This window comes from Oncorhynchus clarkii, chromosome 16 (genome assembly GCF_045791955.1).
Source record: "Oncorhynchus clarkii lewisi isolate Uvic-CL-2024 chromosome 16, UVic_Ocla_1.0, whole genome shotgun sequence".
NCBI classification, from domain to species: Eukaryota; Metazoa; Chordata; class Actinopteri; order Salmoniformes; family Salmonidae; genus Oncorhynchus; species Oncorhynchus clarkii.
Window position 1 is genome coordinate 59,995,061 of NC_092162.1, and position 26,194 is coordinate 60,021,254.

At 46.6% G+C, this 26,194-nt stretch overlaps 1 protein-coding gene across 7 annotated transcripts; it reads right to left on the reverse strand.

The window, feature by feature from the left end:
• Nucleotides 1-303: 303 nt before the first annotated feature.
• On the reverse strand, nt 304-26,038 carry LOC139368854 (transcription activation suppressor b). Of its 7 annotated transcripts, none has more exons than XM_071108280.1 (20): nt 25,620-26,038; nt 23,995-24,140; nt 23,428-23,520; nt 23,140-23,212; nt 22,362-22,453; nt 21,894-22,188; nt 21,560-21,665; nt 20,485-20,588; nt 9,862-9,971; nt 9,385-9,457; nt 9,203-9,277; nt 8,286-9,080; nt 7,648-7,934; nt 6,333-7,568; nt 5,760-5,882; nt 4,089-4,248; nt 3,623-3,731; nt 2,670-2,848; nt 2,488-2,589; nt 304-2,230 (listed from the first exon to the last, which is right to left on the reverse strand). In XM_071108280.1, exons 1-20 carry the CDS (start codon nt 25,927-25,929, stop codon nt 768-770), a joined length of 5,931 nt encoding a protein of 1,976 aa, XP_070964381.1. In that variant the 5' UTR covers nt 25,930-26,038; the 3' UTR covers nt 304-767. The 7 variants fall into 7 exon arrangements, with proteins under 7 accessions (XP_070964381.1, XP_070964382.1, XP_070964376.1 ...); XM_071108281.1 differs by having other exon boundaries at nt 304-2,227; nt 25,620-26,031; XM_071108275.1 differs by having other exon boundaries at nt 306-2,230; nt 2,455-2,589.
• Nucleotides 26,039-26,194: the final 156 nt, after the last annotated feature.

Sequence of the window (26,194 nt, forward strand, 5' to 3'; positions counted from 1 at the left end):
CAACGAGAGATGTCAGTTATAGATTCATGGAAGTTCTTAGCACTCCATACCAAAATGTTAGTACAATTTTTTTTCTACAACAATCCATCCCTTTAGAGTTAAGCTGGATACCTCCATGATAGGCTAAGCCTCATCTGTCCAATAGGCTGTCAGGACTATTCATTCATCATTAAAACTGAGGGATAGACCTGAAGGGGGTATACTAGAAGTATTAAAAGAAAGCCCAATAACAGGTGTTGACAGCTGTGGAGCACACTTTTTGATTGCTAGTCATCATGATCCTGTTAAGTCATAAAAGCAACATATGATTTGAAACATGTTTATTTTAATAGATATTTTTGGGGGAACAACCAAGGATGTAAAAAAGAAAACCAACAGCGAAAGTGGTGCCTTTCACTGATCTTTTTTCTTTCTTTAAAAAAATAGTCTGCCTTTCTCCCCTTGTTCACAAACCGAAAAAATAAAAATAAAAGAATAAAAAAATAAAACAAAACCGAGACGCTTGGAAGGCCATTACATTTCTTGACAATTATAAATATAGTGGTCGGAACAGGGGTTTGAAACAGCTTACATGTAAAGAGCGTACGGTTACGACAGTATCGACACTCGGCACTGCCTGTATCAAGTTTATTTGTAAAAAAAACAGGATCCTTCTGACCATTATCAATTCAAAGTGTTTATGACAAGTCAATATGTACATTCAGACAGCTCTACCAGTCTCTGAGTGTGGCATGTCCATTCCCCCCTCTGTAATCATGATTGTCTGTTCAGGGGGAGTAGTTGTGTGAGTATGTGTAATCTGAGTAGTAATCTTGTCCCCCTCCCCTCCCCTTCGGGTAACCCCAGGAGGGTCCGCAGGGTCCACCTCCATCCGGCCGTTCGGGTCCCACTCCCGGCCTGGGCCAGGGGCCTCTCTGTGGGGCTCCTCTCCCTCTGTACCCCCCTAACGACCCGGGACCCATACCCCCGCGTCCCATGCCGCCACGTCCCATACCCATCTGTCCAGGCATGGCACCTAAACAGCCGTAGCCACCACCGCTGAGTGGCTGGACACTGGCATCTCCACCTCGACTGCCTCCAGTCCCATGGATGGGCAGCATGGGCCTAGCTATTGAGCCCCCCCTGGTGGCCACAATGGGAACAGCCATACCCGCTCCAAGGCTTTCTACACTGTTCACTGGAGTCCTGCCCCCCTGACTTCCAGGGGTACTGCCACCAGGAGTGCCTGTCCTCTCCCTCTCCCCACCTTGGGTGAGACCGCTATGGGAGACAGAGCCAGGCCTGGCCCCTCCCTGGCTGTTAGGGGTTCCTCCTCCTAACCCCCATGGGCTCTCCCCGGGCCCACTGAGTCTCCTGTCCCCCTGCTGGGTGGGGGTCCCGTTAGCGCTGGAGCTGACCGCTGCCGGGTAGCCAAGCTGGACCATGTCGCTCTGAGAGTAGTCCAGGCCTAAGGAGGCTGTGGTGGCAACAGTAGGGTCGGAGTATGTTAGTGCAGTGGAGAGAGAAGAGGAAGAGGCCACTATGGCTGTGATGGGCAGAGTGCTAGTGCTGCTGACTGTGGAGATAGATGCTCCAACACCAACCCCGGCCGCTCCACTAACAGAGCCAGGTAGGCTAAACGACTGGGACAGAGTCCCACCCATCTTGAGATGTGGAGGAAGTGGGGGAGGCTGGGGGATGTCCGGTAGGGTGAGGGGAGCCTGGCTGGTCAGAGTGGAACCTGGGGCTGTAGTAGGTACTGCGGCTGGGTTTCTGTAGTCCTGTTCTTGGGTGGTGCTACAGGGCGAGGCGGGGTAGGCTGGGGAGGCTGTGTAGCCGGAGGAGCCAGAGTAGGACACCCACTGGGTAGACGGACACAGGAAGCTCTGGTGGGGGTTGACAGAAAACCCTCCTGGCGAAGTGCTGCCTATGTCCGCCCTACCAATCTGGTTGGAGGCTTTGAACTGGGAGATGGCAGATTTGAGAGCAGCGAAGTTGGACAGGTTGGGGGTTCTGCTGGAGTAGGAGATGGAGGAGGGGGTGTGTCGGCCAGGGGTGTTGAGCTGGTCGGGGAGAGGGGGGCGGAACTCATCTGACTCTGGTAAGGGGGGCTGCTGGGTTGAGTCCCCCATGCCCGCTGCTGCTACCCCCTCCTGGGATTGGGCAGGATGCTCTACGATCACCTGGTTGTGGCTGTCGTCATCAGAGTCCAGCGACATATCCTCCTCTTCTATACACTCATCATGCACTACTGAGAGAGGAAGAGATGAAGAGACGAGGAAGAGAGGGAGTAGAGGGGAAGCGAGGAAGAGGAGAGGGGAGTAGATAAAGGGACAGGGGAAAAGATTGATGTATTCAATACTGACAATTTGACCATAAAACACTTGGACTTCACTTCAAGGAAAGAGATGCAAATGATAGTACTTGAACAGAGCCAAAGAGCAATGTAATTGTGAAGTTGTTGACATCACCCACCAGTGGAGGGCGGTGTGGGAAGTTGTTTCTGACCTCTGGAGCCAATCAGGCTGTGGAAACTGGTCATGATGTCATCAATGCTGGCGATCACTATGCCGTTCCTGGAGTACTGCATGAACATCTCAAAGCGCCTCTCTGGAGGGACAAACAAGACAGGGCTGTTCAGTTAATACACATACTGTACCACCGAGGGTTAGGAAACGGTGCTGTGGTACCTGTGAGGAAGATAAAGTGGCGGTGCTGGGTGTGGTTAGCCTGGAGCTTGACCAGGCAGTCCAGATCAGGGGCCTGACGTGATTGGGCGTCACACTCGTGGTAAGGCAAGAACTCCACCAGGTGCTTCTTCTGATAGGCTGTCAGCAGGTTGAGGAGAGCCATGGCATCACTGTTCAACCTATAAGAGGAGAGGGGAGGTGGGGCTGTCTGTTACTAAAACAGTCTGAATAGGTAAGACAAAAAGCACACAAAAAAAAGTATTGGATAAAAGCATGATAATATGATTATGTGTGTTTTGTTTTTCAGCCTTGGACACCACACTCAAAAAAGAAAGTTCTGCAGGCTCTAGTCTTGTCTAATCTTGATTATTGTCCAGTCGAGTGGTCCAGTGCTGCAAGGAAAGACCTAGTTAAGCTGCAGCTGGCCCACACTTATCCCACCAGGGGTCTTTTCACAGTCCCCAAATCCAGAACAAATTCAAGAAACCGTACAGTATTATATAGAGCTCTTATTGTATGGAACTCCCATCTCATATTGCTGAAATAAACAGCAAACCTGGTTTCAAAAAACAGATAAAGCAACACCTCTCCCCTATTTGACCTAGATAGTTTGTGTGTATGTATTAATATGTAGGCTACGTGTGCCTTTAATAAAATGTATATAGTTCTGTCCTTGAACTGTTCTTGTCTATTGATGTTCTGGTATTACGTCATTCTGTATTATGTTTCATGTTGTGTGTAGACTCCAGGAAGAATAGCTTCTGCAACAGCTAATGGAGATCCTAATAAAATATCAAATGTAAAACAGTCACTACTACTACTTTGGACTTCTCAGAGATGTTCCTAATTGGTTGACTTGGCAGTCCTATAGGATGGAGGTAGTTACTGAATGGATTGAGAGAGGTCAATGTCTCGGGTCATGCTGAATGGTAGTAGTAGAGATAGTTACTGACCTGCCCAGCTCTTTGAGTTTCTTCTGGGACTTATTGTGAATCTTCCACTGCCAGGGGTTCTCTGGAGAGCTCTGCTCCTCTAGGAACCGCAGGAACGCCTGCAACCGGTCTGCACAGGGAACACAATAACACACTGATCCCATCAAATCAATGACCAGTCATGAGTTGTCTTTTCCCTTTCCATCTGTAGTCAATATATAACCATATATATTCCTTAACCAGAATGGAATGACACAGCTACATGGTACATAAAACAATGATTGAATTGTAAGGGGGAAAAAACAACTGGCCAAATACTGTTTTCAATTAGAATATAGATGGATCTCATTAACAAACACAGTCCCCAGTCACTGTGGAATTTATCCAACTGTATAGAAAGAAAAAAGGGTATAACTCGTAATCTTCACGTGTGGATCCCACACATCACAATGACTGATGACAGGTGAGACTGCTTCAGCTGACTCACCGTGTGTTATGAAGTCTGGGTTGAGGACAAACTCGTCAGACACTATGAATCCTCCAGAGACGAAGAGCTCGTTGTAGGTGTGGTTCTTCACATCGTCCAGACTGTCAACTCCTGCAAAGCTCACCGTGGACAGCTTCTTCAATGACACCAGAGCTGGGATCTGACAGGGGGAACATGGTTCAGAATCAACCTTTAAATAAGACACATACAGCTTTAAATTCATCCTTAACATCGAAATGAACATTTGTGTGAGACAGAGGTGATGACTGTCTAGACTAGTTGCCATGAAGATCATGTCATCCAGCTTGGTGTATATATTCAATTAAAACGACACTGTTTACACTATATAATTACAAAAGTAGGTGGACACCCCTACAAATATGTTGAATCGGCTATTTCAGCCACACACGTTGCTGACAGGTGTATAAAACTGAGCACACAGCCATGTAATCTCCATAGACCAGCTTCGGCAGTAGAATGGCCTTACTGAAGAGCTCAGTGACTTTCAACGTGGAACCGTCATAGGATGCCACCTTTAAAAACAAGTCAGTCCATCAAATTTCTGCCCTGCTCAACTGTAAGTGCTGTTATTGTGAACTGGAAACGTTTCGGAGCAACAACAACTCACCCACGATTTGGTAGGTCACAGAAGCTCGCAGAACGGGGCCGCCAACTGCTGAAGTGCGTAAAAAACCCGGCCCTCGGTTGCAACACTCACCACCAAGTTCCAAACTGCCTTTGGAAGCAATGTCAGAACAATAACTGTTCGTTGGGAGCTTCATTAAATGGGTTTCAATGGCCGAGCAGCCGCACACAAGCCTCAGATCACCAAGCTCAATGTCAAGCATCGGCTGGAGTGGCGTGAAGCTCGCCGTCATTGGACTGTGGAGCAGTAGAAATGCATTCTCTGGAGTGACGAATCACGCTTCACCATCTGGCAGTCCAACGGACTAATCTGAGAATGCTACGTGCCCGAATGCGTAGTGCCACTGTAAAGTTTGGTAGAGTAGGAATAATGGTCTGAGGCTGTTTTTCCATGGTTCAGGCTAGGCCGCTTAGTTCCAGTGAAGGGAAATCTTAATGCTACAGCATACAATGACATTCTAGACAATTATATGTTTCCAACTTTGTATCAGCAGTTTGGGGAAGGCCCTTTCCTGTTTCAGCATGACAATACCCCCGTGCACAAAGCGAGGTCCATATTGAAATGGTTTGCTGAGATCGATGTGGAAGAACTTGACTGGCCTGCACAGAGCCCTGACCTCAACCCCATCGAAAACAACGCCGACTGCGAGCCAGGCCTAATTGCCCAACGTCAGTGCCCGAACTCACTAATGCTCGTGGCTGAATGGAAGCAGGTCGCCACAGTAATTTTCCAACATCTAGTTGAAAGACTTCCCAGAAGAGTAGAGGCTGTTATAGCAGCAAAGGGGGGGACAAACTCCATATTAATGCCCATGATTTTGGGACGAGATGTTTGATGAGCAGCTGTCCACATACACTACATGACCGAAAGTATCTGTGGTTTTTGGTGGATTTAAAATCAATTCAACAGGTCCAATTAGAATTCCACTATTTTCTGGGGGCTGAGGAGAATTCTCCCCGTGCAGACAACATGGTGCCGTGGCGATATTGACTCATCCTAGCAGCCAGCCAGGATGGTAATGTTACCTTGTTGACGTGGGCTGAGATGTCCTCGTTCTGAATGACGATGAGCAACTTATCCAGACTGCTGTTATTCTCCAGGAACATCTGGGGGTTACACTCCGTGTTGCCCAGGCTCAGCAAGTACTCCTGTCACAGGGATGAGACAGAAAGAGGGAGTTTAAAAACAGGAGCAGAAGTCAGCAGCACACCACAAAACCAAATTAACAAGGAGCAGACAGATGAGGGGGTGAGGAAGAGAGAATAGTGGTGCAATGTTATCTCAGTAATGTACTACAATTTATTATGGCAGAGAATGCAGACAGCCATAAAGTGTTCTTGTTGCAGTAAAAAAAAGTGTGAAGTGTCTTTCCTCGTCCTCCAGAGGACAACGTCAGTTTAACATGTTTTCAGATCAACAACACGAGGGAACACTGATTGTCCCATCACAGTGCAGATAATTACAGCAGATAATTACAGCTGCCTGCGTCAGAGAAAGCTTGAATAGAGGTATTGGTGAAGTGTTTGCTCAATCAGTGAGAACGAGTCTCTTCTTACATCATGGACATGAGTGTTGATCAAAACTGAAGCCTACAGTACCTTGATCTCCACACAGATGTCACTCTCCTCCTCCTCTCCAGAGTGGATGTAGAATCTGACCGTGTTCCTCTGCACGTCCTTGAAGATCTCCACCAGGCTGCTGAACACCTCAGGCTTCAGCTGGCCCATCAGTAGTCCAGCAGCTGACGCCGGGGTCAGGGGAGAGGGGGCTGTGATGGCATCTTGTTTAGGCCGTTTTGGGGTGGAGTCTGAGGAGTCCATTGAGGCCTGGGAGGGAGAGTAGACCTCTCTCTTTGAGGCACATGGTTCTAACTTCCTCTCTGTGGAGGGCTTCTGTGCTGCAGAGGGGTTCTTGTGGGTCTGTTTGAATGGGACATGTTTGGGCCGGTTCTGGGAAGAAGAGGAGCTCTTAGCCTGAGGGGGCTGTGCTTTGGTTTTTGGGACAGGCTTGGCGGTGGGGGATGTGATGAGGACAGGGGCAGGAGAGTGGACGAGGGCAGGCGGGGGTGGAAGGTGATGCATAGAAGGAAGGGGAGGGATGGAGGAGAGGGAATGGGGCAGGGGAGGGAAAGAAGGAATAGGATGGGTAGTGGCGGAGGGAACATGGAGGGTAGAACGAGCCCCAGGTGTTTTAGAGTCTGTGTGGCGAGGTTTGGGTACTAGTCGGCCCATTCTCTCACACAGGGTGTTGACGTGGCCCTGAACTGGGACAGACACAACATAGGGAGCCACAAAGTCTGAGAATGAGCTGTTGGGCTGCCAGGCGTGGCTTGGAGACAGCCGTGGGGGGAGCTGGGAGTTGTAGTAGATCTTCTGGTTGTCCATGAGGCCCTGGATGGAGTTGGAGAGGCAGTGGAGCTCCTGGCTTACGATAGTGTCCAGACTGCTGGACGACCTGGCTACCCTCTCCAGGGAAACACCCCTGGCTGGCTTCTCCACCTTGCTTTCCCCCTCTAGGGAGGTGTCCCTGGCTTCCAGAAAAGCTCCCCTCAGAGCCATCTCCCTCTCCAAGGAAGCCCCCTTGGCACCCCTCTCTATTGAGGCTTCCTTGGTTACCCTCTCCTGCTCCACAGAGGCACCTCTCAGACCTCTCTCACCCCCCTCCAGACCTCCCCTCTGCTCAAAGTTGCCGTCGTTCTGAGATTCAAAGAAGGGAATAGGTTTGTCTGTGTGAGAGGCCAGTTCCCAGGTGAGTGATGGGTTGTCTGAGGTGTGTGGCTGTTGTCCTGGAGAGTCAGCGCTAAAGGGGCTGGTCAGACTGCACACAGTCTGCTCCTAAACACACAACAACATGGTCAGTCACATCACAAACAAGTCCATACTTCATTTCTTTCCTCCCACAAACGCATCTCACCTCAAAGAAGTCCTGTCGGGCCTGCTCCACTCGCCCTTCAATCGGAGCTCCAGTCAGGGGGTTCTCCGTGGAGGGCTCCACTTGGTCAGGCAGGTCGGTGGGGGCTGCGGCAGCACCTTGAACCATGGCCTTGTTGAGAGTGGAGAGCAGGATCTTGAGCAGGCGCTGTGTCTCGTTGGCTGAGGAGGCCTGGGAAGTGTTTCCCCTGTCCCTCAGGTCAGTGTCATAGATCCCCATGCTCTCCATTACTGCTGCCAGGTTGTAGTTCTCTACCTCCTCCCCCTGGGCTACTGGGAGGACAGAGACAGTGGGGCTAAGAGGGATGAAGCCTTGCTTATCAGGCTTATAAAGGTAGGCTTTTAAAAAACACACCGTAAGGATATTATTTATGAAAAAGGCAGAGTTTTAAAATGGCAATATTCTCTGTGGTTGGTGTACAAATGTTGAAACATTAAAGTTAACTTGCTCAGTCCATACTACTCCCTACCAAACTGTCTCCCTCCCACTTTTCTTTCCCTTATTCTTCCAGTCTCGCCCACAGACTCACGCCTCGCCCACACAGACGCACGCCTCGCCCACACAGACGCACGCCTCGCCCACACAGACTCACGCCTCGCCCACACAGACTCACGCCTCACCTCTACTGGGCTCTCCATTGCTGAAGTGGGCTCCTCGTAGGTATTTAGACATGGCCCCTGATTCGTCCTCCTCTAGTTTCCTCTTCAGGCCGTGGGGGCCCTCCCAGGCCCCCTCGTCACCCCCCTCTGCCCTCTCTTTCCCTCCTGGCTCCTTCACCAGGGCCTTATGCAGCTGGATCAGCTTCAGCAACTCTTTCATCTTGTCCTTATCGTACTCACTCTGGGCCAACCTGGACCTCTGGGGCGGGGCCCCTGTCCCTGCTGCGGCCCCGTTAGAATGGGTCTGGGACGGCCCCCCTCTCCTCCTGCTGCTCTCTGGTCTCTCTAGAGGTTGCCTCTCCACCCTCTCTGGTCTGTCTGACCCTCCTGACCCCCCCCAGTCTGACACAGGGCTGTAGTCCGGGACAGTTGGAGCTGGGGCAGGCGGGGGCTGGTTGATCCTGTCCATCATGTCCCTGGCCTTGACAATGGGAAGGACGTAGGCCGAGGAGAGGCCATGTAAGTAGGAACGCAGCAGGCCCTCCATGTTGGATTTGGGGCGGGGCGCGGGGTGCACATTGCCCCTCTCGTCCAGGTTCTGTTGGTACTCTGGGAGGAGGAAGGCCCGGCCACTGTCCCTCCTGGTCAGATAGTCTAGGGCCTGGCGCTCCACCACGGTGCTGAGGTGCTTGTTATCGGGGGTGGAGCGCATCTTGAGCAAGGCGTAGTGCAGGGCTGGAATGAAGGGGTCCATGGAGGCCAGGAGGGGGGGCAGGGGCTCAGCTGACAGGGGCTCCTGCTCTGACAGTCTGGGCGCTGGGGGAGGCAGGGACATGGTCAACGGGGGAGGCAGACATAAGTAACATACTGCTCATAAAGGCTGTTCCTAACATTCAATATGTAACTGTGGTTGAGGAAGGACATTTTAGAATACTTACTGAACTTGGTGACTCCCCTGGACTCCTGAAAGACAAACAGTGCCTGCAGGCTCTTCTCAACCCTCCCCCGACGTTCTAGAATACACAAAACAACTCCCTCAGTATTAACCCACACGAATAACAACATGTCCGATCAATGGAAAGAGTCGGAGACACCTGAGATAAGGAGAGAGAGGACGTACCGTTGGGATTGAACATCTGAGTAGATGACAAGAGGAAGAGAAAGCCTTTATCAACTAAAGGCTTCACCAGCACCTACACAGGAGGAGGAGACGTTAACATTCAATACATCTAAACAAACTCTTTTCATACAGTGCAGCTGTGCAACAACAGACATTCACACGTAAAACAGGGACAATCCATTTCAAATATGGCATGGGAATTCCCTGATTGGCATTAACTCTACCTTTAAACAAATATGGAAACCAAATGACAACCAGTCTTCAAGACATGCCCATTTCTAGGGAACTGACCAGTTAGCTGACCTACATATCAAACATTATGGGGGACCAAAGTAATGACAACCCATGTGAAAGCCTGGGTGTGTAATATAATGATCCACGATACATCCCCTCCCTGCCCCGTCTAGTGTTGCTGTGTAATCATTAAACACGGTCCATTAAAACATCCTGCAGAGGGACGGTCAGGGAGTGACTCACCATCCGCTCTCTCTCCAGTTTATGTATGAGTCCTGAGAGAGTGCTGCTGGTCGCTTTACCCTTCCCATCCACCACCTCAAACAGGCTGCAGTAGATCCCACACTTCAGCACTGAAACACACACAGATCGGTCAGAACAAGTTCCACTCCAAAGTTAAAACAACCACACAGTGATTCCGGGTGATAGGTCTTACATTGTTGTTAGTCAGAGTAGGTCAGTCCCTCCAAGATTTAGCAAGCACAATATTATGCGAGGGCTTGCAAATCTGACCAATCACCGCATAAAACTCAAATCGTCGAAACAGTACCGCATACAACTGTCCATTCGCCTCACTAGAAAAAGAGGGTTCGCAATTTTAAGCAATCACTGTACTTTTAGCACATAAAATGGCTCAAAGAACAGGTCAGTCAACAAGCTTTTTTCCTCAGCAGCATATGTGACAAATTGGACAAAATTATTGCAAATTGCCATTTAGAATGTCAGAATTGACAGTAAAAGCAAGCATCACACATAAACACTGCGAAATCTTGGAGGGACTGTTAAGTGTTGTCATGTTTTTCTATAGCATCTATGGACTGTTGTCTTGGTCAGAGTATAGATTAACCAGACTAGATCTACAGCTGGAGAGGAGTAGAGGATTAGAAGGAGAGTAGAGGATTAGAAGGAGAGTAGAGGATTAGAAGGAGAGTAGAGGAGTAGGGGATTAGAGGGAGAGTAGAGGATTAGAAGGAGAGTAGAGGATTAGAAGGAGAGTAGAGGATTAGAAGGAGAGTAGAGGATTAGAAGGAGAGTAGAGGATTAGAATGAGAGTAGGGGATTAGAATGAGAGTAGGGGATTAGAAGGAGAGTAGGGGATTAGAAGGAGAGAAGAGGATTAGAAGGAGAGTAGGGGATTAGAAGGAGAGTAGAGGATTAGAAGGAGAGTAGAGGATTAGAATGAGAGTAGGGGATTAGAATGAGAGTAGGGGATTAGAAGGAGAGTAGGGGATTAGAAGGAGAGAAGAGGATTAGAAGGAGAGTAGGGGATTAGAAGGAGAGTAGGGGATTAGAAGGAGAGTAGGGGATTAGAAGGAGAGTAGAGGATTAGAAGGAGAGTAGAGGATTAGAAGGAGAGTAGAGGATTAGAAGGAGAGTAGAGGATTAGAAGGAGAGTAGGGGATTAGAAGGAGAGTAGGGGATTAGAAGGAGAGTAGGGGATTAGAAGGAGAGAAGAGGATTAGAAGGAGAGTAGGGGATTAGAAGGAGAGTAGGGGATTAGAAGGAGAGTAGGGGATTAGAATGAGAGTAGGGGATTAGAAGGAGAGTAGAGGAGTAGAGGATTAGAAGGAGAGTAGAGGATTAGAAGGAGAGTAGAGGATTAGAAGGAGAGTAGGGGATTAGAAGGAGAGTAGAGGAGGAGTAGAGGATTAGAAGGAGAGTAGAGGAGGAGTAGGGGATTAGAATGAGAGTAGAGGATTAGTAGGAGAGTAGGGGATTAGAAGGAGAGTAGGGGATTAGAAGGAGAGTAGGGGATTAGAAGGAGAGTAGAGGATTAGAAGGAGAGTAGGGGATTAGAAAGAGAGTAGAGGATTAGAAGGAGAGTAGGGGAGTAGAAGGAGAGTAGAGGATTAGAAAGAGAGTAGAGGTTTAGAAAGAGAGTAGAGAGTTAGAAAGAGAGTAGAGGATTAGAAGGAGAGTAGAGGATTAGAAGGAGAGTAGAGGATTAGAAGGAGAGTAGAGGAGGAGTAGAGGATTAGAAGGAGAGTAGAGGATTAGAAGGAGAGTAGAGGATTAGAAGGAGAGTAGAGGAGTAGAAGGAGAGTAGAGGAGTAGAGGATTAGAAGGAGAGTAGAGGATTAGAAGGAGAGTAGAGGATTAGAAGGAGAGTAGGGGATTAGAAGGAGAATAGAGGAGTAGAAGGAGAGTAGGGATTAGAAGGAGAGTAGAGGATTAGAAGGAGAGTAGGGGATTAGAAGGAGAGTAGAGGATTAGAAGGAGAGTAGAGGATTAGAAGGAGAGTAGAGGAGTAGAGGATTAGAAGGAGAGTAGAGGAGTAGAGGATTAGAAGGAGAGTAGAGGAGTAGAGGATAAGAAGGAGAGTAGAGGAGGAGTGGAGGAGTAGAAGGAGAGTAGAGGATTAGAAGGAGAGTAGAGGATTAGAAGGAGAGTAGAGGAGTAGAGGATTAGAATGAGAGTAGATGAGGAGTAGAGGATTAGAAGGAGAGGAGAGGATTAGAAGGAGAGTATGGGATTAGAAGGAGAGTAGGGGATTAGAAGAAGAGTAGGGGATTAGAAGAAGAGTAGGGGATTAGAAGGAGAGTAGGGGATTAGAAGGAGAGTAGGGGATTAGAAGGAGAGTAGGGGATTAGAAGGAGAGTAGGGGATTAGAAGGAGAGTAGAGGATTAGAAGGAGAGTAGGGGATTAGAAGGAGAATAGAGGAGTAGAAGGAGAGTAGGGATTAGAAGGAGAGTAGAGGATTAGAAGGAGAGTAGGGGATTAGAAGGAGAGTAGAGGATTAGAAGGAGAGTAGAGGATTAGAAGGAGAGTAGAGGAGTAGAGGATTAGAAGGAGAGTAGAGGAGTAGAGGATTAGAAGGAGAGTAGAGGAGTAGAGGATAAGAAGGAGAGTAGAGGAGGAGTGGAGGAGTAGAAGGAGAGTAGAGGATTAGAAGGAGAGTAGAGGATTAGAAGGAGAGTAGAGGAGTAGAGGATTAGAATGAGAGTAGATGAGGAGTAGAGGATTAGAAGGAGAGGAGAGGATTAGAAGGAGAGTATGGGATTAGAAGGAGAGTAGGGGATTAGAAGAAGAGTAGGGGATTAGAAGGAGAGTAGGGGATTAGAAGGAGAGTAGGGGATTAGAAGGAGAGTAGGGGATTAGAAGGAGAGTAGGGGATTAGAAGGAGAGTAGGGGATTAGAAGGAGAGTAGAGGATTAGAATGAGAGTAGGGGATTAGAATGAGAGTAGGGGATTAGAAGGAGAGTAGAGGAGGAGTAGAGGATTAGAAGGAGTGTAGGGGATTAGAAGGAGAGTAGAGGATTAGAAGGAGAGTAGGGGATTAGAAGGAGAGTAGAGGATTAGAAGGAGAGTAGAGGAGGAGTAGGGGATTAGAAGGAGAGTAGGGGATTAGAAGGAGAGTAGGGGATTAGAAGGAGAGTAGGGGATTAGAAGGAGAGTAGGGGATTAGAAGGAGAGTGGGGGATTAGAAGGAGAGTGGGGGATTAGAAGGAGAGTGGGGGATTAGAAGGAGAGTGGGGGATTAGAAGGAGAGTGGGGGATTAGAAGGAGAGTAGAGGATTAGAATGAGAGTAGGGGATTAGAATGAGAGTAGGGGATTAGAATGAGAGTAGAGGAGGAGTAGAGGATTAGAAGGAGAGTAGGGGATTAGAAGGAGAGTAGAGGATTAGAAGGAGAGTAGGGGATTAGAAGGAGAGTAGAGGATTAGAAGGAGAGTAGAGGATTAGAAAGAGAGTAGAGGATTAGAAAGAGAGTAGAGGATTAGAAAGAGAGTAGAGGATTAGAAGGAGAGTAGGGGATTAGAAGGAGAGTAGGGGATTAGAAGGGGAGTAGAGGAGGACTAGGGGATTAGAAGGAGAGTAGGGGATTAGAAGGAGAGTAGGGGATTAGAAGGAGAGTAGGGGATTAGAAGGAGAGTAGGGGATTAGAAGGAGAGTAGGGGATTAGAAGGAGAGTAGGGGATTAGAAGGAGAGTAGGGGATTAGAAGGAGAGTAGGGGATTAGAAGGAGAGTAGGGGATTAGAAGGAGAGTAGGGGATTAGAAGGAGAGTAGGGGATTAGAAGGAGAGTAGGGGATTAGAAGGAGAGTAGAGGAGTAGAGGATTAGAAGGAGAGTAGAGGATTAGAAGGAGAGTAGAGGAGTAGAGGAGGAGTAGAGGATTAGAAGGAGAGTAAAGGATTAGAAGGAGAGTAGAAGAGGAGTAGAGGATTAGAAGGAGAGTAGAGGATTAGAAGGAGAGTAGAGGAGGAGTAGAGGATTAGAAGGAGAGTAGAGGATTAGAAGGAGAGTAGAGGAGTAGAGGATTAGAAGGAGAGTAGGGGATTAGAAGGAGAGTAGGGGATTAGAAGGAGAGTAGAGGAGGAGTAGAGGATTATAAGGAGAGTAGAGGATTAGAAGGAGAGTAGAGGATTAGAAGGAGAGTAGGGGATTAGAAGGAGAGTAGGGGATTAGAAGGAGAGTAGGGGATTAGAAGGAGAGTAGAGGATTAGAAGGAGAGTAGAGGATTAGAAGGAGAGTAGAGGATTAGAAGGAGAGTAGAAGAGTAGAGGAGGAGTAGAGGATTAGAAGGAGAGTGGGGGATTAGAAGGAGAGTGGGGGATTAGAAGGAGAGTAGAGGATTAGAATGAGAGTAGGGGATTAGAATGAGAGTAGGGGATTAGAATGAGAGTAGAGGAGGAGTAGAGGATTAGAAGGAGAGTAGGGGATTAGAAGGAGAGTAGAGGATTAGAAGGAGAGTAGGGGATTAGAAGGAGAGTAGAGGATTAGAAGGAGAGTAGAGGATTAGAAAGAGAGTAGAGGATTAGAAAGAGAGTAGAGGATTAGAAAGAGAGTAGAGGATTAGAAGGAGAGTAGGGGATTAGAAGGAGAGTAGGGGATTAGAAGGGGAGTAGAGGAGGACTAGGGGATTAGAAGGAGAGTAGGGGATTAGAAGGAGAGTAGGGGATTAGAAGGAGAGTAGGGGATTAGAAGGAGAGTAGGGGATTAGAAGGAGAGTAGGGGATTAGAAGGAGAGTAGGGGATTAGAAGGAGAGTAGGGGATTAGAAGGAGAGTAGGGGATTAGAAGGAGAGTAGGGGATTAGAAGGAGAGTAGGGGATTAGAAGGAGAGTAGGGGATTAGAAGGAGAGTAGGGGATTAGAAGGAGAGTAGAGGAGTAGAGGATTAGAAGGAGAGTAGAGGATTAGAAGGAGAGTAGAGGAGTAGAGGAGGAGTAGAGGATTAGAAGGAGAGTAAAGGATTAGAAGGAGAGTAGAAGAGGAGTAGAGGATTAGAAGGAGAGTAGAGGATTAGAAGGAGAGTAGAGGAGGAGTAGAGGATTAGAAGGAGAGTAGAGGATTAGAAGGAGAGTAGAGGAGTAGAGGATTAGAAGGAGAGTAGGGGATTAGAAGGAGAGTAGGGGATTAGAAGGAGAGTAGAGGAGGAGTAGAGGATTATAAGGAGAGTAGAGGATTAGAAGGAGAGTAGAGGATTAGAAGGAGAGTAGGGGATTAGAAGGAGAGTAGGGGATTAGAAGGAGAGTAGGGGATTAGAAGGAGAGTAGAGGATTAGAAGGAGAGTAGAGGATTAGAAGGAGAGTAGAGGATTAGAAGGAGAGTAGAAGAGTAGAGGAGGAGTAGAGGATTAGAAGGAGAGTAGAGGATTAGAAGGAGAGTAGAAGAGGAGTAGAGGATTAGAAGGAGAGTAGAGGATTAGAAGGAGAGTAGAGGAGGAGTAGAGGATTAGAAGGAGAGTAGAGGATTAGAAGGAGAGTAGAGGAGTAGAGGATTAGAAGGAGAGTAGGGGATTAGAAGGAGAGTAGGGGATTAGAAGGAGAGTAGAGGAGGAGTAGAGGATTATAAGGAGAGTAGAGGATTAGAAGGAGAGTAGAGGATTAGAAGGAGAGTAGGGGATTAGAAGGAGAGTAGTGGATTAGAAGGAGAGTAGGGGAGTAGAGGATTAGAAGGAGAGTAGAGGATTAGAAGGAGAGTAGAGGATTAGAAGGAGAGTAGAAGAGTAGAGGAGGAGTAGAGGATTAGAAGGAGAGTAGAGGATTAGAAGGAGAGTAGAAGAGTAGAGGAGGAGTAGAGGATTAGAAGGAGAGTAGAGGAGGAGTAGAGGATTAAAAGGAGAGTAGGGGATTAGAAGGAGAGTAGAGGATTAGAAGGAGAGTAGAGGATTAGAAGGAGAGTAGAGGATTAAAAGGAGAGTAGAGGATTAAAAGGAGAGTAGAGGAGTACAGGATTAGAAGGAGAGTAGGGGATTAGAAGGAGAGTAGAGGATTAGAGGAGGAGTAGAGGATTAGAAGGAGAGTAGAGGAGGAGTAGAGGATTAGAAGGAGAGTAGGGGATTAGAAGGAGAGTAGAGGATTAGAAGGAGAGTAGAGGAGGAGTAGAGGATTAGACGGAGAGTAGAGGATTAGAAGGAGAGTAGAGGATTAGAAGGAGAGTAGAGGATTAGAAGGAGAGTAGAGGATTAGAGGATTAGAAGGAGAGTAGAGGAGGAGTAGAGGATTAGAAGGAGAGTAGAGGATTAGAAGGAGAGTAGAGGATTAGAATGAGAGTAGGGGATTAGAATGAGAGTAGGGGATTAGAAGGAGAGTAGGGGATTAGAAGGAGAGTAGAGGATTAGAATGAGAGTAGGGGATTAGAATGAGAGTAGGGGATTAGAATGAGAGTAGGGGATTAGAATGAGAGTAGGGGATTAGAATGAGAGTAGAGGAGGACTAGGGGATTAGAAGGAGAGTAGGGGATTAGAAGGAGAGTAGGGGATTAGAAGGAGAGTAGGGGATTAGAAGGAGAGTAGAGGATTAGAAGGAGAGTAGGGGATTAGAAGGAGAGTAGGGGATTAGAATGAGAGTAGGGGATTAGAAGGAGAGTAGGGGATTAGAAGGAGAGTAGAGGAGGACTAGGGGATTAGAAGGAGAGTAGGGGATTAGAAGGAGAGTAGGGGATTAGAAGGAGAGTAGGGGATTAGAAGGAGAGTAGGGGATTAGAAGGAGAGTAGGGGATTAGAAGGAGAGTAGGGGATTAGAAGGAGAGTAGGGGATTAGAAGGAGAGTAGGGGATTAGAAGGAGAGTAGGGGATTAGAAGGAGAGTAGGGGATTAGAAGGAGAGTAGGGGATTAGAAGGAGAGTAGGGGAGTAGAAGGAGAGTAGGGGAGTAGAAGGAGAGTAGGGGATTAGAAGGAGAGTAGGGGATTAGAAGGAGAGTAGGGGATTAGAAGGAGAGTAGAGGAGTAGAGGATTAGAAGGAGAGTAGAGGATTAGAAGGAGAGTAGAGGATTAGAGGAGGAGTAGAGGATTAGAAGGAGAGTAGAGGATTAGAAGGAGAGTAGAAGAGGAGTAGAGGATTAGAAGGAGAGTAGAGGATTAGAAGGAGAGTAGAGGAGGAGTAGAGGATTAGAAGGAGAGTAGAGGATTAGAAGGAGAGTAGAGGATTAGAAGGAGAGTAGAGGATTAGAGGATTAGAAGGAGAGTAGAGGAGGAGTAGAGGATTAGAAGGAGAGTAGAGGAGTAGAGGATTAGAAGGAGAGTAGAGGAGTAGAGGATTAGAAGGAGAGTAGAGGAGGAGTAGAGGATTAGAAGGAGAGTAGAGGATTAGAAGGAGAGTAGAGGATTAGAAGGAGAGTAGAGGATTAGAAGGAGAGTAGAGGATTAGAAGGAGAGTAGAGGATTAGAGGATTAGAAGGAGAGTAGAGGAGGAGTAGAGGATTAGAAGGAGAGAGAGTAGAGGATTAGAAGGAGAGTAGAGGATTAGAATGAGAGTAGGGGATTAGAATGAGAGTAGGGGATTAGAAGGAGAGTAGGGGATTAGAAGGAGAGTAGGGGATTAGAAGGAGAGTAGGGGATTAGAAGGAGAGTAGGGGATTAGAAGGAGAGTAGGGGATTAGAAGGAGAGTAGGGGATTAGAAGGAGAGTAGGGGATTAGAAGGAGAGTAGGGGATTAGAAGGAGAGTAGAGGATTAGAAGGAGAGTAGAGGATTAGAATGAGAGTAGGGGATTAGAATGAGAGTAGGGGATTAGAATGAGAGTAGGGGATTAGAAGGAGAGTAGGGGATTAGAAGGAGAGTAGGGGATTAGAAGGAGAGTAGAGGAGGACTAGGGGATTAGAAGGAGAGTAGGGGATTAGAAGGAGAGTAGGGGATTAGAAGGAGAGTAGGGGATTAGAAGGAGAGTAGAGGATTAGAAGGAGAGTAGGGGATTAGAAGGAGAGTAGGGGATTAGAAGGAGAGTAGGGGATTAGAAGGAGAGTAGGGGATTAGAAGGAGAGTAGGGGAGTAGAAGGAGAGTAGGGGAGTAGAAGGAGAGTAGGGGATTAGAAGGAGAGTAGGGGATTAGAAGGAGAGTAGGGGATTAGAAGGAGAGTAGGGGATTAGAAGGAGAGTAGAGGAGTAGAGGATTAGAAGGAGAGTAGAGGATTAGAAGGAGAGTAGAGGAGTAGAGGAGGAGTAGAGGATTAGAAGGAGAGTAGAGGATTAGAAGGAGAGTAGAAGAGGAGTAGAGGATTAGAAGGAGAGTAGAGGATTAGAAGGAGAGTAGAGGAGGAGTAGAGGATTAGAAGGAGAGTAGAGGATTAGAAGGAGAGTAGAGGATTAGAAGGAGAGTAGAGGATTAGAAGGAGAGTAGAGGATTAGAATGAGAGTAGGGGATTAGAATGAGAGTAGGGGATTAAAATGAGAGTAGGGGATTAGAATGAGAGTAGGGGATTAGAAGGAGAGTAGGGGATTAGGAGTAGAGGATTAGAAGGAGAGTAGAGGATTAGAAGGAGAGTAGAGGATTAGAAGGAGAGTAGGGGATTAGAAGGAGAGTAGGGGATTAGAAGGAGAGTAGAGGATTAGAAGGAGAGTAGGGGATTAGAAGGAGAGTAGGGGATTAGAAGGAGAGTAGGGGATTAGAAGGAGAGTAGGGGATTAGAAGGAGAGTAGGGGATTAGAAGGAGAGTAGGGGAGTAGAAGGAGAGTAGGGGAGTAGAAGGAGAGTAGGGGATTAGAAGGAGAGTAGGGGATTAGAAGGAGAGTAGGGGATTAGAAGGAGAGTAGAGGATTAGAAGGAGAGTAGAGGATTAGAAGGAGAGTAGAGGATTAGAATGAGAGTAGGGGATTAGAATGAGAGTAGGGGATTAAAATGAGAGTAGGGGATTAGAATGAGAGTAGGGGATTAGAAGGAGAGTAGGGGATTAGGAGTAGAGGATTAGAAGGAGAGTAGAGGATTAGAAGGAGAGTAGAGGATTAGAAGGAGAGTAGGGGATTAGAAGGAGAGTAGGGGATTAGAAGGAGAGTAGAGGATTAGAAGGAGAGTAGGGGATTAGAAGGAGAGTAGGGGATTAGAAGGAGAGTAGGGGATTAGAAGGAGAGTAGGGGATTAGAAGGAGAGTAGGGGATTAGAAGGAGAGTAGGGGAGTAGAAGGAGAGTAGGGGAGTAGAAGGAGAGTAGGGGAGTAGAAGGAGAGTAGGGGAGTAGAAGGAGAGTAGGGGAGTAGAAGGAGAGTAGGGGATTAGAAGGAGAGTAGGGGATTAGAAGGAGAGTAGAGGAGTAGAGGATTAGAAGGAGAGTAGAGGATTAGAAGGAGAGTAGAGGAGTAGAGGAGGAGTAGAGGATTAGAAGGAGAGTAGAGGATTAGAAGGAGAGTAGAAGAGGAGTAGAGGATTAGAAGGAGAGTAGAGGATTAGAAGGAGAGTAGAGGAGGAGTAGAGGATTAGAAGGAGAGTAGAGGATTAGAAGGAGAGTAGAGGAGTAGAGGATTAGAAGGAGAGTAGGGGATTAGAAGGAGAGTAGGGGATTAGAAGGAGAGTAGAGGAGGAGTAGAGGATTATAAGGAGAGTAGAGGATTAGAAGGAGAGTAGAGGATTAGAAGGAGAGTAGAGGATTAGAAGGAGAGTAGAAGAGTAGAGGAGGAGTAGAGGATTAGAAGGAGAGTAGAGGATTAGAAGGAGAGTAGAAGAGGAGTAGAGGATTAGAAGGAGAGTAGAGGATTAGAAGGAGAGTAGAGGAGGAGTAGAGGATTAGAAGGAGAGTAGAGGATTAGAAGGAGAGTAGAGGAGTAGAGGATTAGAAGGAGAGTAGGGGATTAGAAGGAGAGTAGGGGATTAGAAGGAGAGTAGAGGAGGAGTAGAGGATTATAAGGAGAGTAGAGGATTAGAAGGAGAGTAGAGGATTAGAAGGAGAGTAGGGGATTAGAAGGAGAGTAGTGGATTAGAAGGAGAGTAGGGGAGTAGAGGATTAGAAGGAGAGTAGAGGATTAGAAGGAGAGTAGAGGATTAGAAGGAGAGTAGAGGATTAGAAGGAGAGTAGAAGAGTAGAGGAGGAGTAGAGGATTAGAAGGAGAGTAGAGGATTAGAAGGAGAGTAGAAGAGTAGAGGAGGAGTAGAGGATTAGAAGGAGAGTAGAGGAGGAGTAGAGGATTAAAAGGAGAGTAGGGGATTAGAAGGAGAGTAGAGGATTAGAAGGAGAGTAGAGGATTAGAAGGAGAGTAGAGGATTAAAAGGAGAGTAGAGGATTAAAAGGAGAGTAGAGGAGTACAGGATTAGAAGGAGAGTAGGGGATTAGAAGGAGAGTAGAGGATTAGAGGAGGAGTAGAGGATTAGAAGGAGAGTAGAGGATTAGAAGGAGAGTAGAGGAGGAGTAGAGGATTAGAAGGAGAGTAGGGGATTAGAAGGAGAGTAGAGGAGTAGAGGATTAGAAGGAGAGTAGAGGAGGAGTAGAGGATTAGAAGGAGAGTAGAGGATTAGAAGGAGAGTAGAGGATTAGAAGGAGAGTAGAGGATTAGAAGGAGAGTAGAGGATTAGAGGATTAGAAGGAGAGTAGAGGAGGAGTAGAGGATTAGAAGGAGAGTAGAGGATTAGAAGGAGAGTAGGGGATTAGAAGGAGAGTAGAGGATTAGAAGGAGGAGAGCAGAAGTAGAGTAGAATAGAGGAGTAGAGCGGTTCGGACCTTCCCGGGTTCTGCTGTAGGTGTCCCAGGAGAACAGAACAGAGGGGATCTTCCTCTTCACCTGGTCCAGCTGCATCCCCATACTCATCTCCAACTTCTCCGTTCTGCAGAGGGCACACACACACACAATCAACTTATTACAGTACTCATAACATGCTTATTAACTATGAATCACTACTCATATCCATGTTTTAGGTACGGACAACAAATAGATGCATTTTAGGCATGGACAACAAATACGTGTTTTAGGTAAGTTTTAATTCCTTGGCGTACATATCCCTGACAAACTGAAATGGTCCACCCACACAGACACTGTGGTGAAGGCGGCGCAAACAGCGCCTCTTCAACCTCAGGAGACTGAAAAAAATTTGACTTGGCACCTAAAACCCTCAAACAACGTAGAGCATCTAGTCGGGGTTGTATCACCGCCCGGTACAGCAACAGCACCACCCGCAACTGCAGGGCTCTCCAGAGGGTGGTGCGGTCTGCCCAACGCATCACCGGGGACAAACTACCTGCCCTCTAGGACACCTATAGCACCCAATGTCACAGGATAGCCCAAAAGCTCATCAAGGACAACAACCACCCAAGCCACAGCCTGTTCCCCCCGCTATCATCCAGAAGACCAGATCAGTACAGGTGCATCACACTGGGACCAAGCCTGAAAAACAGTTACTATCACAAGCTCATCAAAATAGCCATCACTAGGCGGCTTCCACCCTGTTACGTAACCCTGCACCTTAGAGGGTGCTGCCCTATATACATAGACTTGAAATCACCGGCCACTTTAATAATGGAAAACTGATCACTTTTATAATGTTTACATATTTTTGCTTTACTCATCTCATTTGTATATACTGTATTTTCGGCTATGCCACTCCGACATGGCTCATCCTAATATTTATATATTACTTAATTCCATTCTTTTAAGTTTGTGTGTATTGTTAGATATTACTACACTGTTGGAGCTAGAAACACAAGCACTTCGCTACATCTGCAATAACATGTGACCAATAATACTTGATTTGATAACAAATACATGTGTTTCAGGTACGGACAATAAAGAGGTACTCACAGTTTGAAAGGGAGGAAGTGGCGTGTAGAGGAGCGTAGAGACACCTGGCACAACTCCTGTCCCTTGTTCACCAGTGGCCCACTCCACACAGTGTAGCTACTCCTACCTGACAGGCAAATCAATCATTATTTAAAGTGCATTCAAAACACTTCACAATTGCAATAGGAACAATGGCCCCAGTCAACAGTCACAGGCCAAAAAAGGTATGCCAAACTTCCAAGGTAGCTATCAAACTACATTATACAAATAAATGTGCCTCTATTTTTAATACAAATGTCCGTACAAATAGACTAAAGCAGAGAGATAAGGTAAAGAAGCAGAAACAGGAGTGTACCTTTGCTTCCTCCTTCACAGACAGCACTGTTGAACCTGTGTGCAGCCATAGGTGCAGCAGCAGACTCCTTGCCTTTGTACTGGAAAGACACCACGGCGTAGGGACACACATGTCTGGGCCGTGGCTTGATCTCATCAAAAGCAAACTCATAGAAGTACTGCTGCGTGAGTTCAAAGGCTCTGTAGGACAGCAACGAGGTGACCCGCGTGGCGTTCTTGGAGATGTGACAGTCAAACTTGGGTGTGGGGTCCAGGACACTCTTAGGCATGTTCTCAAAGATGCTCTTCAGCCGGCCCTGAAGGGACAAACACACTCACTGGGTCAAACATTATAGAAACTGGTGTTGCACTCAACAATGATAATGCTAGGCTGTTGAAAAGTAAGCAACTACATTCTAGGTGTTCGTAATATATATATATATATATTAGTTTAAATTGGGTCCATAATGAGTGTGATAGATGCATTTACCCTCATGACTTTAAATAGGACAATGTCTCCACAACTGCCTGCTTCAAACGGGTTCATTTGAAGCAAATCAGAGAATTTAGACAGATAAACACCTGAAACGACAAAAAGTCAAGGCAAGTCAAGAACATACTAAGGAGGCAAAAAACCATGCATAGACAACTTTAACTTTTGACTAACAAATGGAAATAGCTATGTGTGGGTTTATAGTTTATGACTGAGGTTTGAGGGATTGTGATAAACATTTCCACCATACTCAGCTGTTGCTAGGCCATGTATTAGGTATCTTCTTATGTAATGGTATCTGGTAGACATTCTAAGCTGTCTGGCAGTGGATAAAGCTACTCTTACAGTAATGAGGCATACAGATTATCCTCTATTACAGAGAGTCAATTAAACCTTAACGTTCAAACGCAGATCCATTTCTAACAGGGTTGTCACAATACCAGTAAGACGAAACTCAGAGGTATCATGGAAAGGAAACAAAACATTAAGTGGACTACATTTCCACAGCTGCATGTTGACATCCAGAATAACGTTTAGCACACAATGTTACATACAGAAGGTTTTTAAAGGACAAACGAGTGGTCTGCTTTGCGTTTTCCTTTTTGCATTGGAAAAATAAGGTATGGGGACTACCCCATGTCTAACTGACATACCCCCAACATCTAGAACAGTTAGACAAGTGCATTAGAGAAAAGCCTTCCTTCTTGACATTTGCAAACTCTCCCTAAAAACAATATCATACATGACATTCAATAGTAAGTACACACACACTCACCCATAGCAGGATTTCCTAGTGTAGTGATCCTGGAGTGTCCCACAGACAGACCCTTCTCACATATCCACGGGAGCTGGAAAAAGAACATCACTTCATCATACCAACAAAGAAATAGAAAACTGTGGTTTTCAAATAACAACCAGGAGCCCAGCAGCCAAACTCAAATTGTAGGCCGAATGCATAATCCAATTGTAAAGATCCAGACTGTAGCAGAAACATTAGATCAGAGTACTAGATCACGGCACTATACCACACCGCCTGGTGAGGCAGGCAGGCCCTTAGGCTCACCTTGGACTTGTCTGGGAACAGGAAGCAGTAGGACTCCACCAGCTCTGGGTCTGTACGGCCCTCCTGCTTCAGCTCCCTCCTCTTCTCAATGAACTGGCACACACAGGAGAAAATATGGCATCATGAGAAACAATGCAAACACAACAATATAAAGGGTGGGTCAATTTCAGTGAGGCATGAAGTGTGTATTTGTTATTGGTCGTGCAAAACTATCAACTAGTGTTTTGTGCCAGTTGGGGGAAAATATCAGCTGTGGGTATGCATTTTATTTTCTTTGAACATTAGGAAGTGAGGATTTGACTAAAGTGATTGCAAATGGGAATTCTTATAACAGACCTCTGGGCCATGCTGTTGACAACAGCCTGAGGCGGACTGATCAGCTGATGGCCTGTCTTATTGTTTTTTTAAATCTTATTTGTTGTGGCCCACTGGGCTTCTGTATAGTTTGGTGTATCATGTGGTTGGTTTGTGTTAAATATGATGGGGGGGGGGAACGGTCTCTAAAAAAATAAAAATCTTTAAAAGCTGGGAGTATGAAAATAATGTGGTTGAGCTTGGTGATGCTACCTCTTTCTCCAGCAGCTCATTGTGAATGAGCCTGGCCTTGCAGTAGGAGAATGTCCCTCTGGACGATGCATCCAGGTAGAAGGAGGAGAGGATCTTCACAAGGCCCTCAAATTCCCGGGAGTCAGGGGCCAGAAACTGGTACAGGCCTACCGAGGAGCAGGGATGACAAGAGAGGGAGGAGAGAAGCAGAGGATTAGTATCATTCAGGGATGTGATTGGCACAAATTGGACTGCGTTCACATAGGAAGCCCAATTCCCCGCTCACTAATTGGTCTTTTGACCAGTCAGATCAGCTCTAAAAAAATATCTGATGTGAAAAGATTTCGCACGACTGGTCAAAATAACAATTGAAGGAAAAATTATCATAATTGTCTGCCTGTGTAAACACAGCCATAGAACAGGGACTGGATTACATTGTTAATTTGTATGCACTGTTAATTTAAAGAACTCAATAGGCTACATGATGGGTATCTGGTCAGTTTATTTCAAGATAAAGATATTTCAAGTTCTCTGTGTACTTTGTGCCAAATTATGATGATGCAATATGTCCAACCAAGTCTTACCCACCAGTCTATTTTCCAAATGCAGTGACATCACACTAAGGAATGGGAACATCTAAAAAACTAGCACATGCAGTCTGAAAATGGGTAGATATACTATTTAGTCAGAATGCATGACACATATCCGTCATGGCAAAGGCCAGAATCTAGAGACAATATTACCAAACTAAACTTGATGTAGCTATACCCATGATAGAAACTTGTATGATGGATTATATTTTGCATGCAGGCTGTGCATCATAATTCGGCATCTCCCCAATTATGAAAACCAAACACACCAACCTGTGAATATAGTGGGCACCATTGGTATAGATTGGATGCTCTTTCTGATGACAACCCAAGCAAATCTTATGTAAGAGCCAAGACCAGCACAGCAAACATTCTAAAGAATGAACTAGCCTAGCTAATACTAAAACAGTTCTTGGCAGCTTCTCCCAGTCTGGCTATTCCTGGATGACTGACCAATGGTCTCACCGTATAGCTAGTTACATGTATTCTACCCCAGAATACTTCAAATGGGGTCTGGACTTGTTTACTATAATCTGTATCAAATCAATGAAGATATAGGATGATGACTATCTTCAGGAGCTTCATGGAAGGGCCATGGTAACCAGTCTAGGCCTAGACCATAGATGGGTGTGGTGTGTACAACCCAAGGGACTTTACTACTATGTAGCATTTTCCACAAGCTTTCAAAATCCTCAGCACCATCAAAACTAATTTCACTCGCCACAAGCCTCCATGTAGACCCATGTAATATGGAGGCTTGATGAACAGCATCTCTTCACGTGCTTCTCTTCGTCGCGCCTGGGCCGAAACTTACCTGCAATGCTGACCGAGATGAGTACGGGAAGTGATTTTACCTTTACCACGGCAATAGTTTATTTGTGCGCAATAAACTAAGGATAACTATCCTCTGAAGATGGATCACATTAATCCATGTCAATAGCTAATATAAATTCTGACGGTAGGGAACGCGGGTCTGCAACATGCAGCACTTGAATTATGAAACACAGGGCAGCCTCTGTTGGAAATAGCTAGCTAGTACTAGAGAAAGGGCACAACCTTTCCGTTCCTTGATCTTCCTCGGGATCTGAAAATTTCTCCTTGGCAACTCTTCAGCCTGTCTCTGGCCGGGTAAAGGTGAATTATCGGAGCTTCTCGCGGCAGTCTGCCCGCTCCTCCGCCGCTCAGAGGCTTCTTGTTCGGGCATTACACCGTCTTCACATCCAGTCTGATCGCCATTTTGGTTGGATGTAGCCGAGATGGCGGCTGACAACGAATTTGTCTTGCTATCGCAGCTCTCCAAGTCGAGCTCACCGGTCTTCAGACACTCTATGTCAGTTTTTCTCTCCACTTCAGGGTTCAGGGCCATTTTTCGGGCACCGTTAGCGTCTTTCGCGGGCAATGTAGTTGGTTACTGCGCCACTTAACTGACACACTCTACTCCTCACCCTGCCTCCGCCATTGTGAATATGACGTATGCCTTCTTCTCCACCACAGCAAAGCGCTGGCGTCAATCTGTTTACATTCAAGCAAAGCCGCGCCTCCTACAGGCCCTTGAGTCGAATAACTTCCTTTGAGACCGTTATTATACCTCAGTGTTTGAGACAGCAGCTGGCTGAACTAGTGTCTGTCTG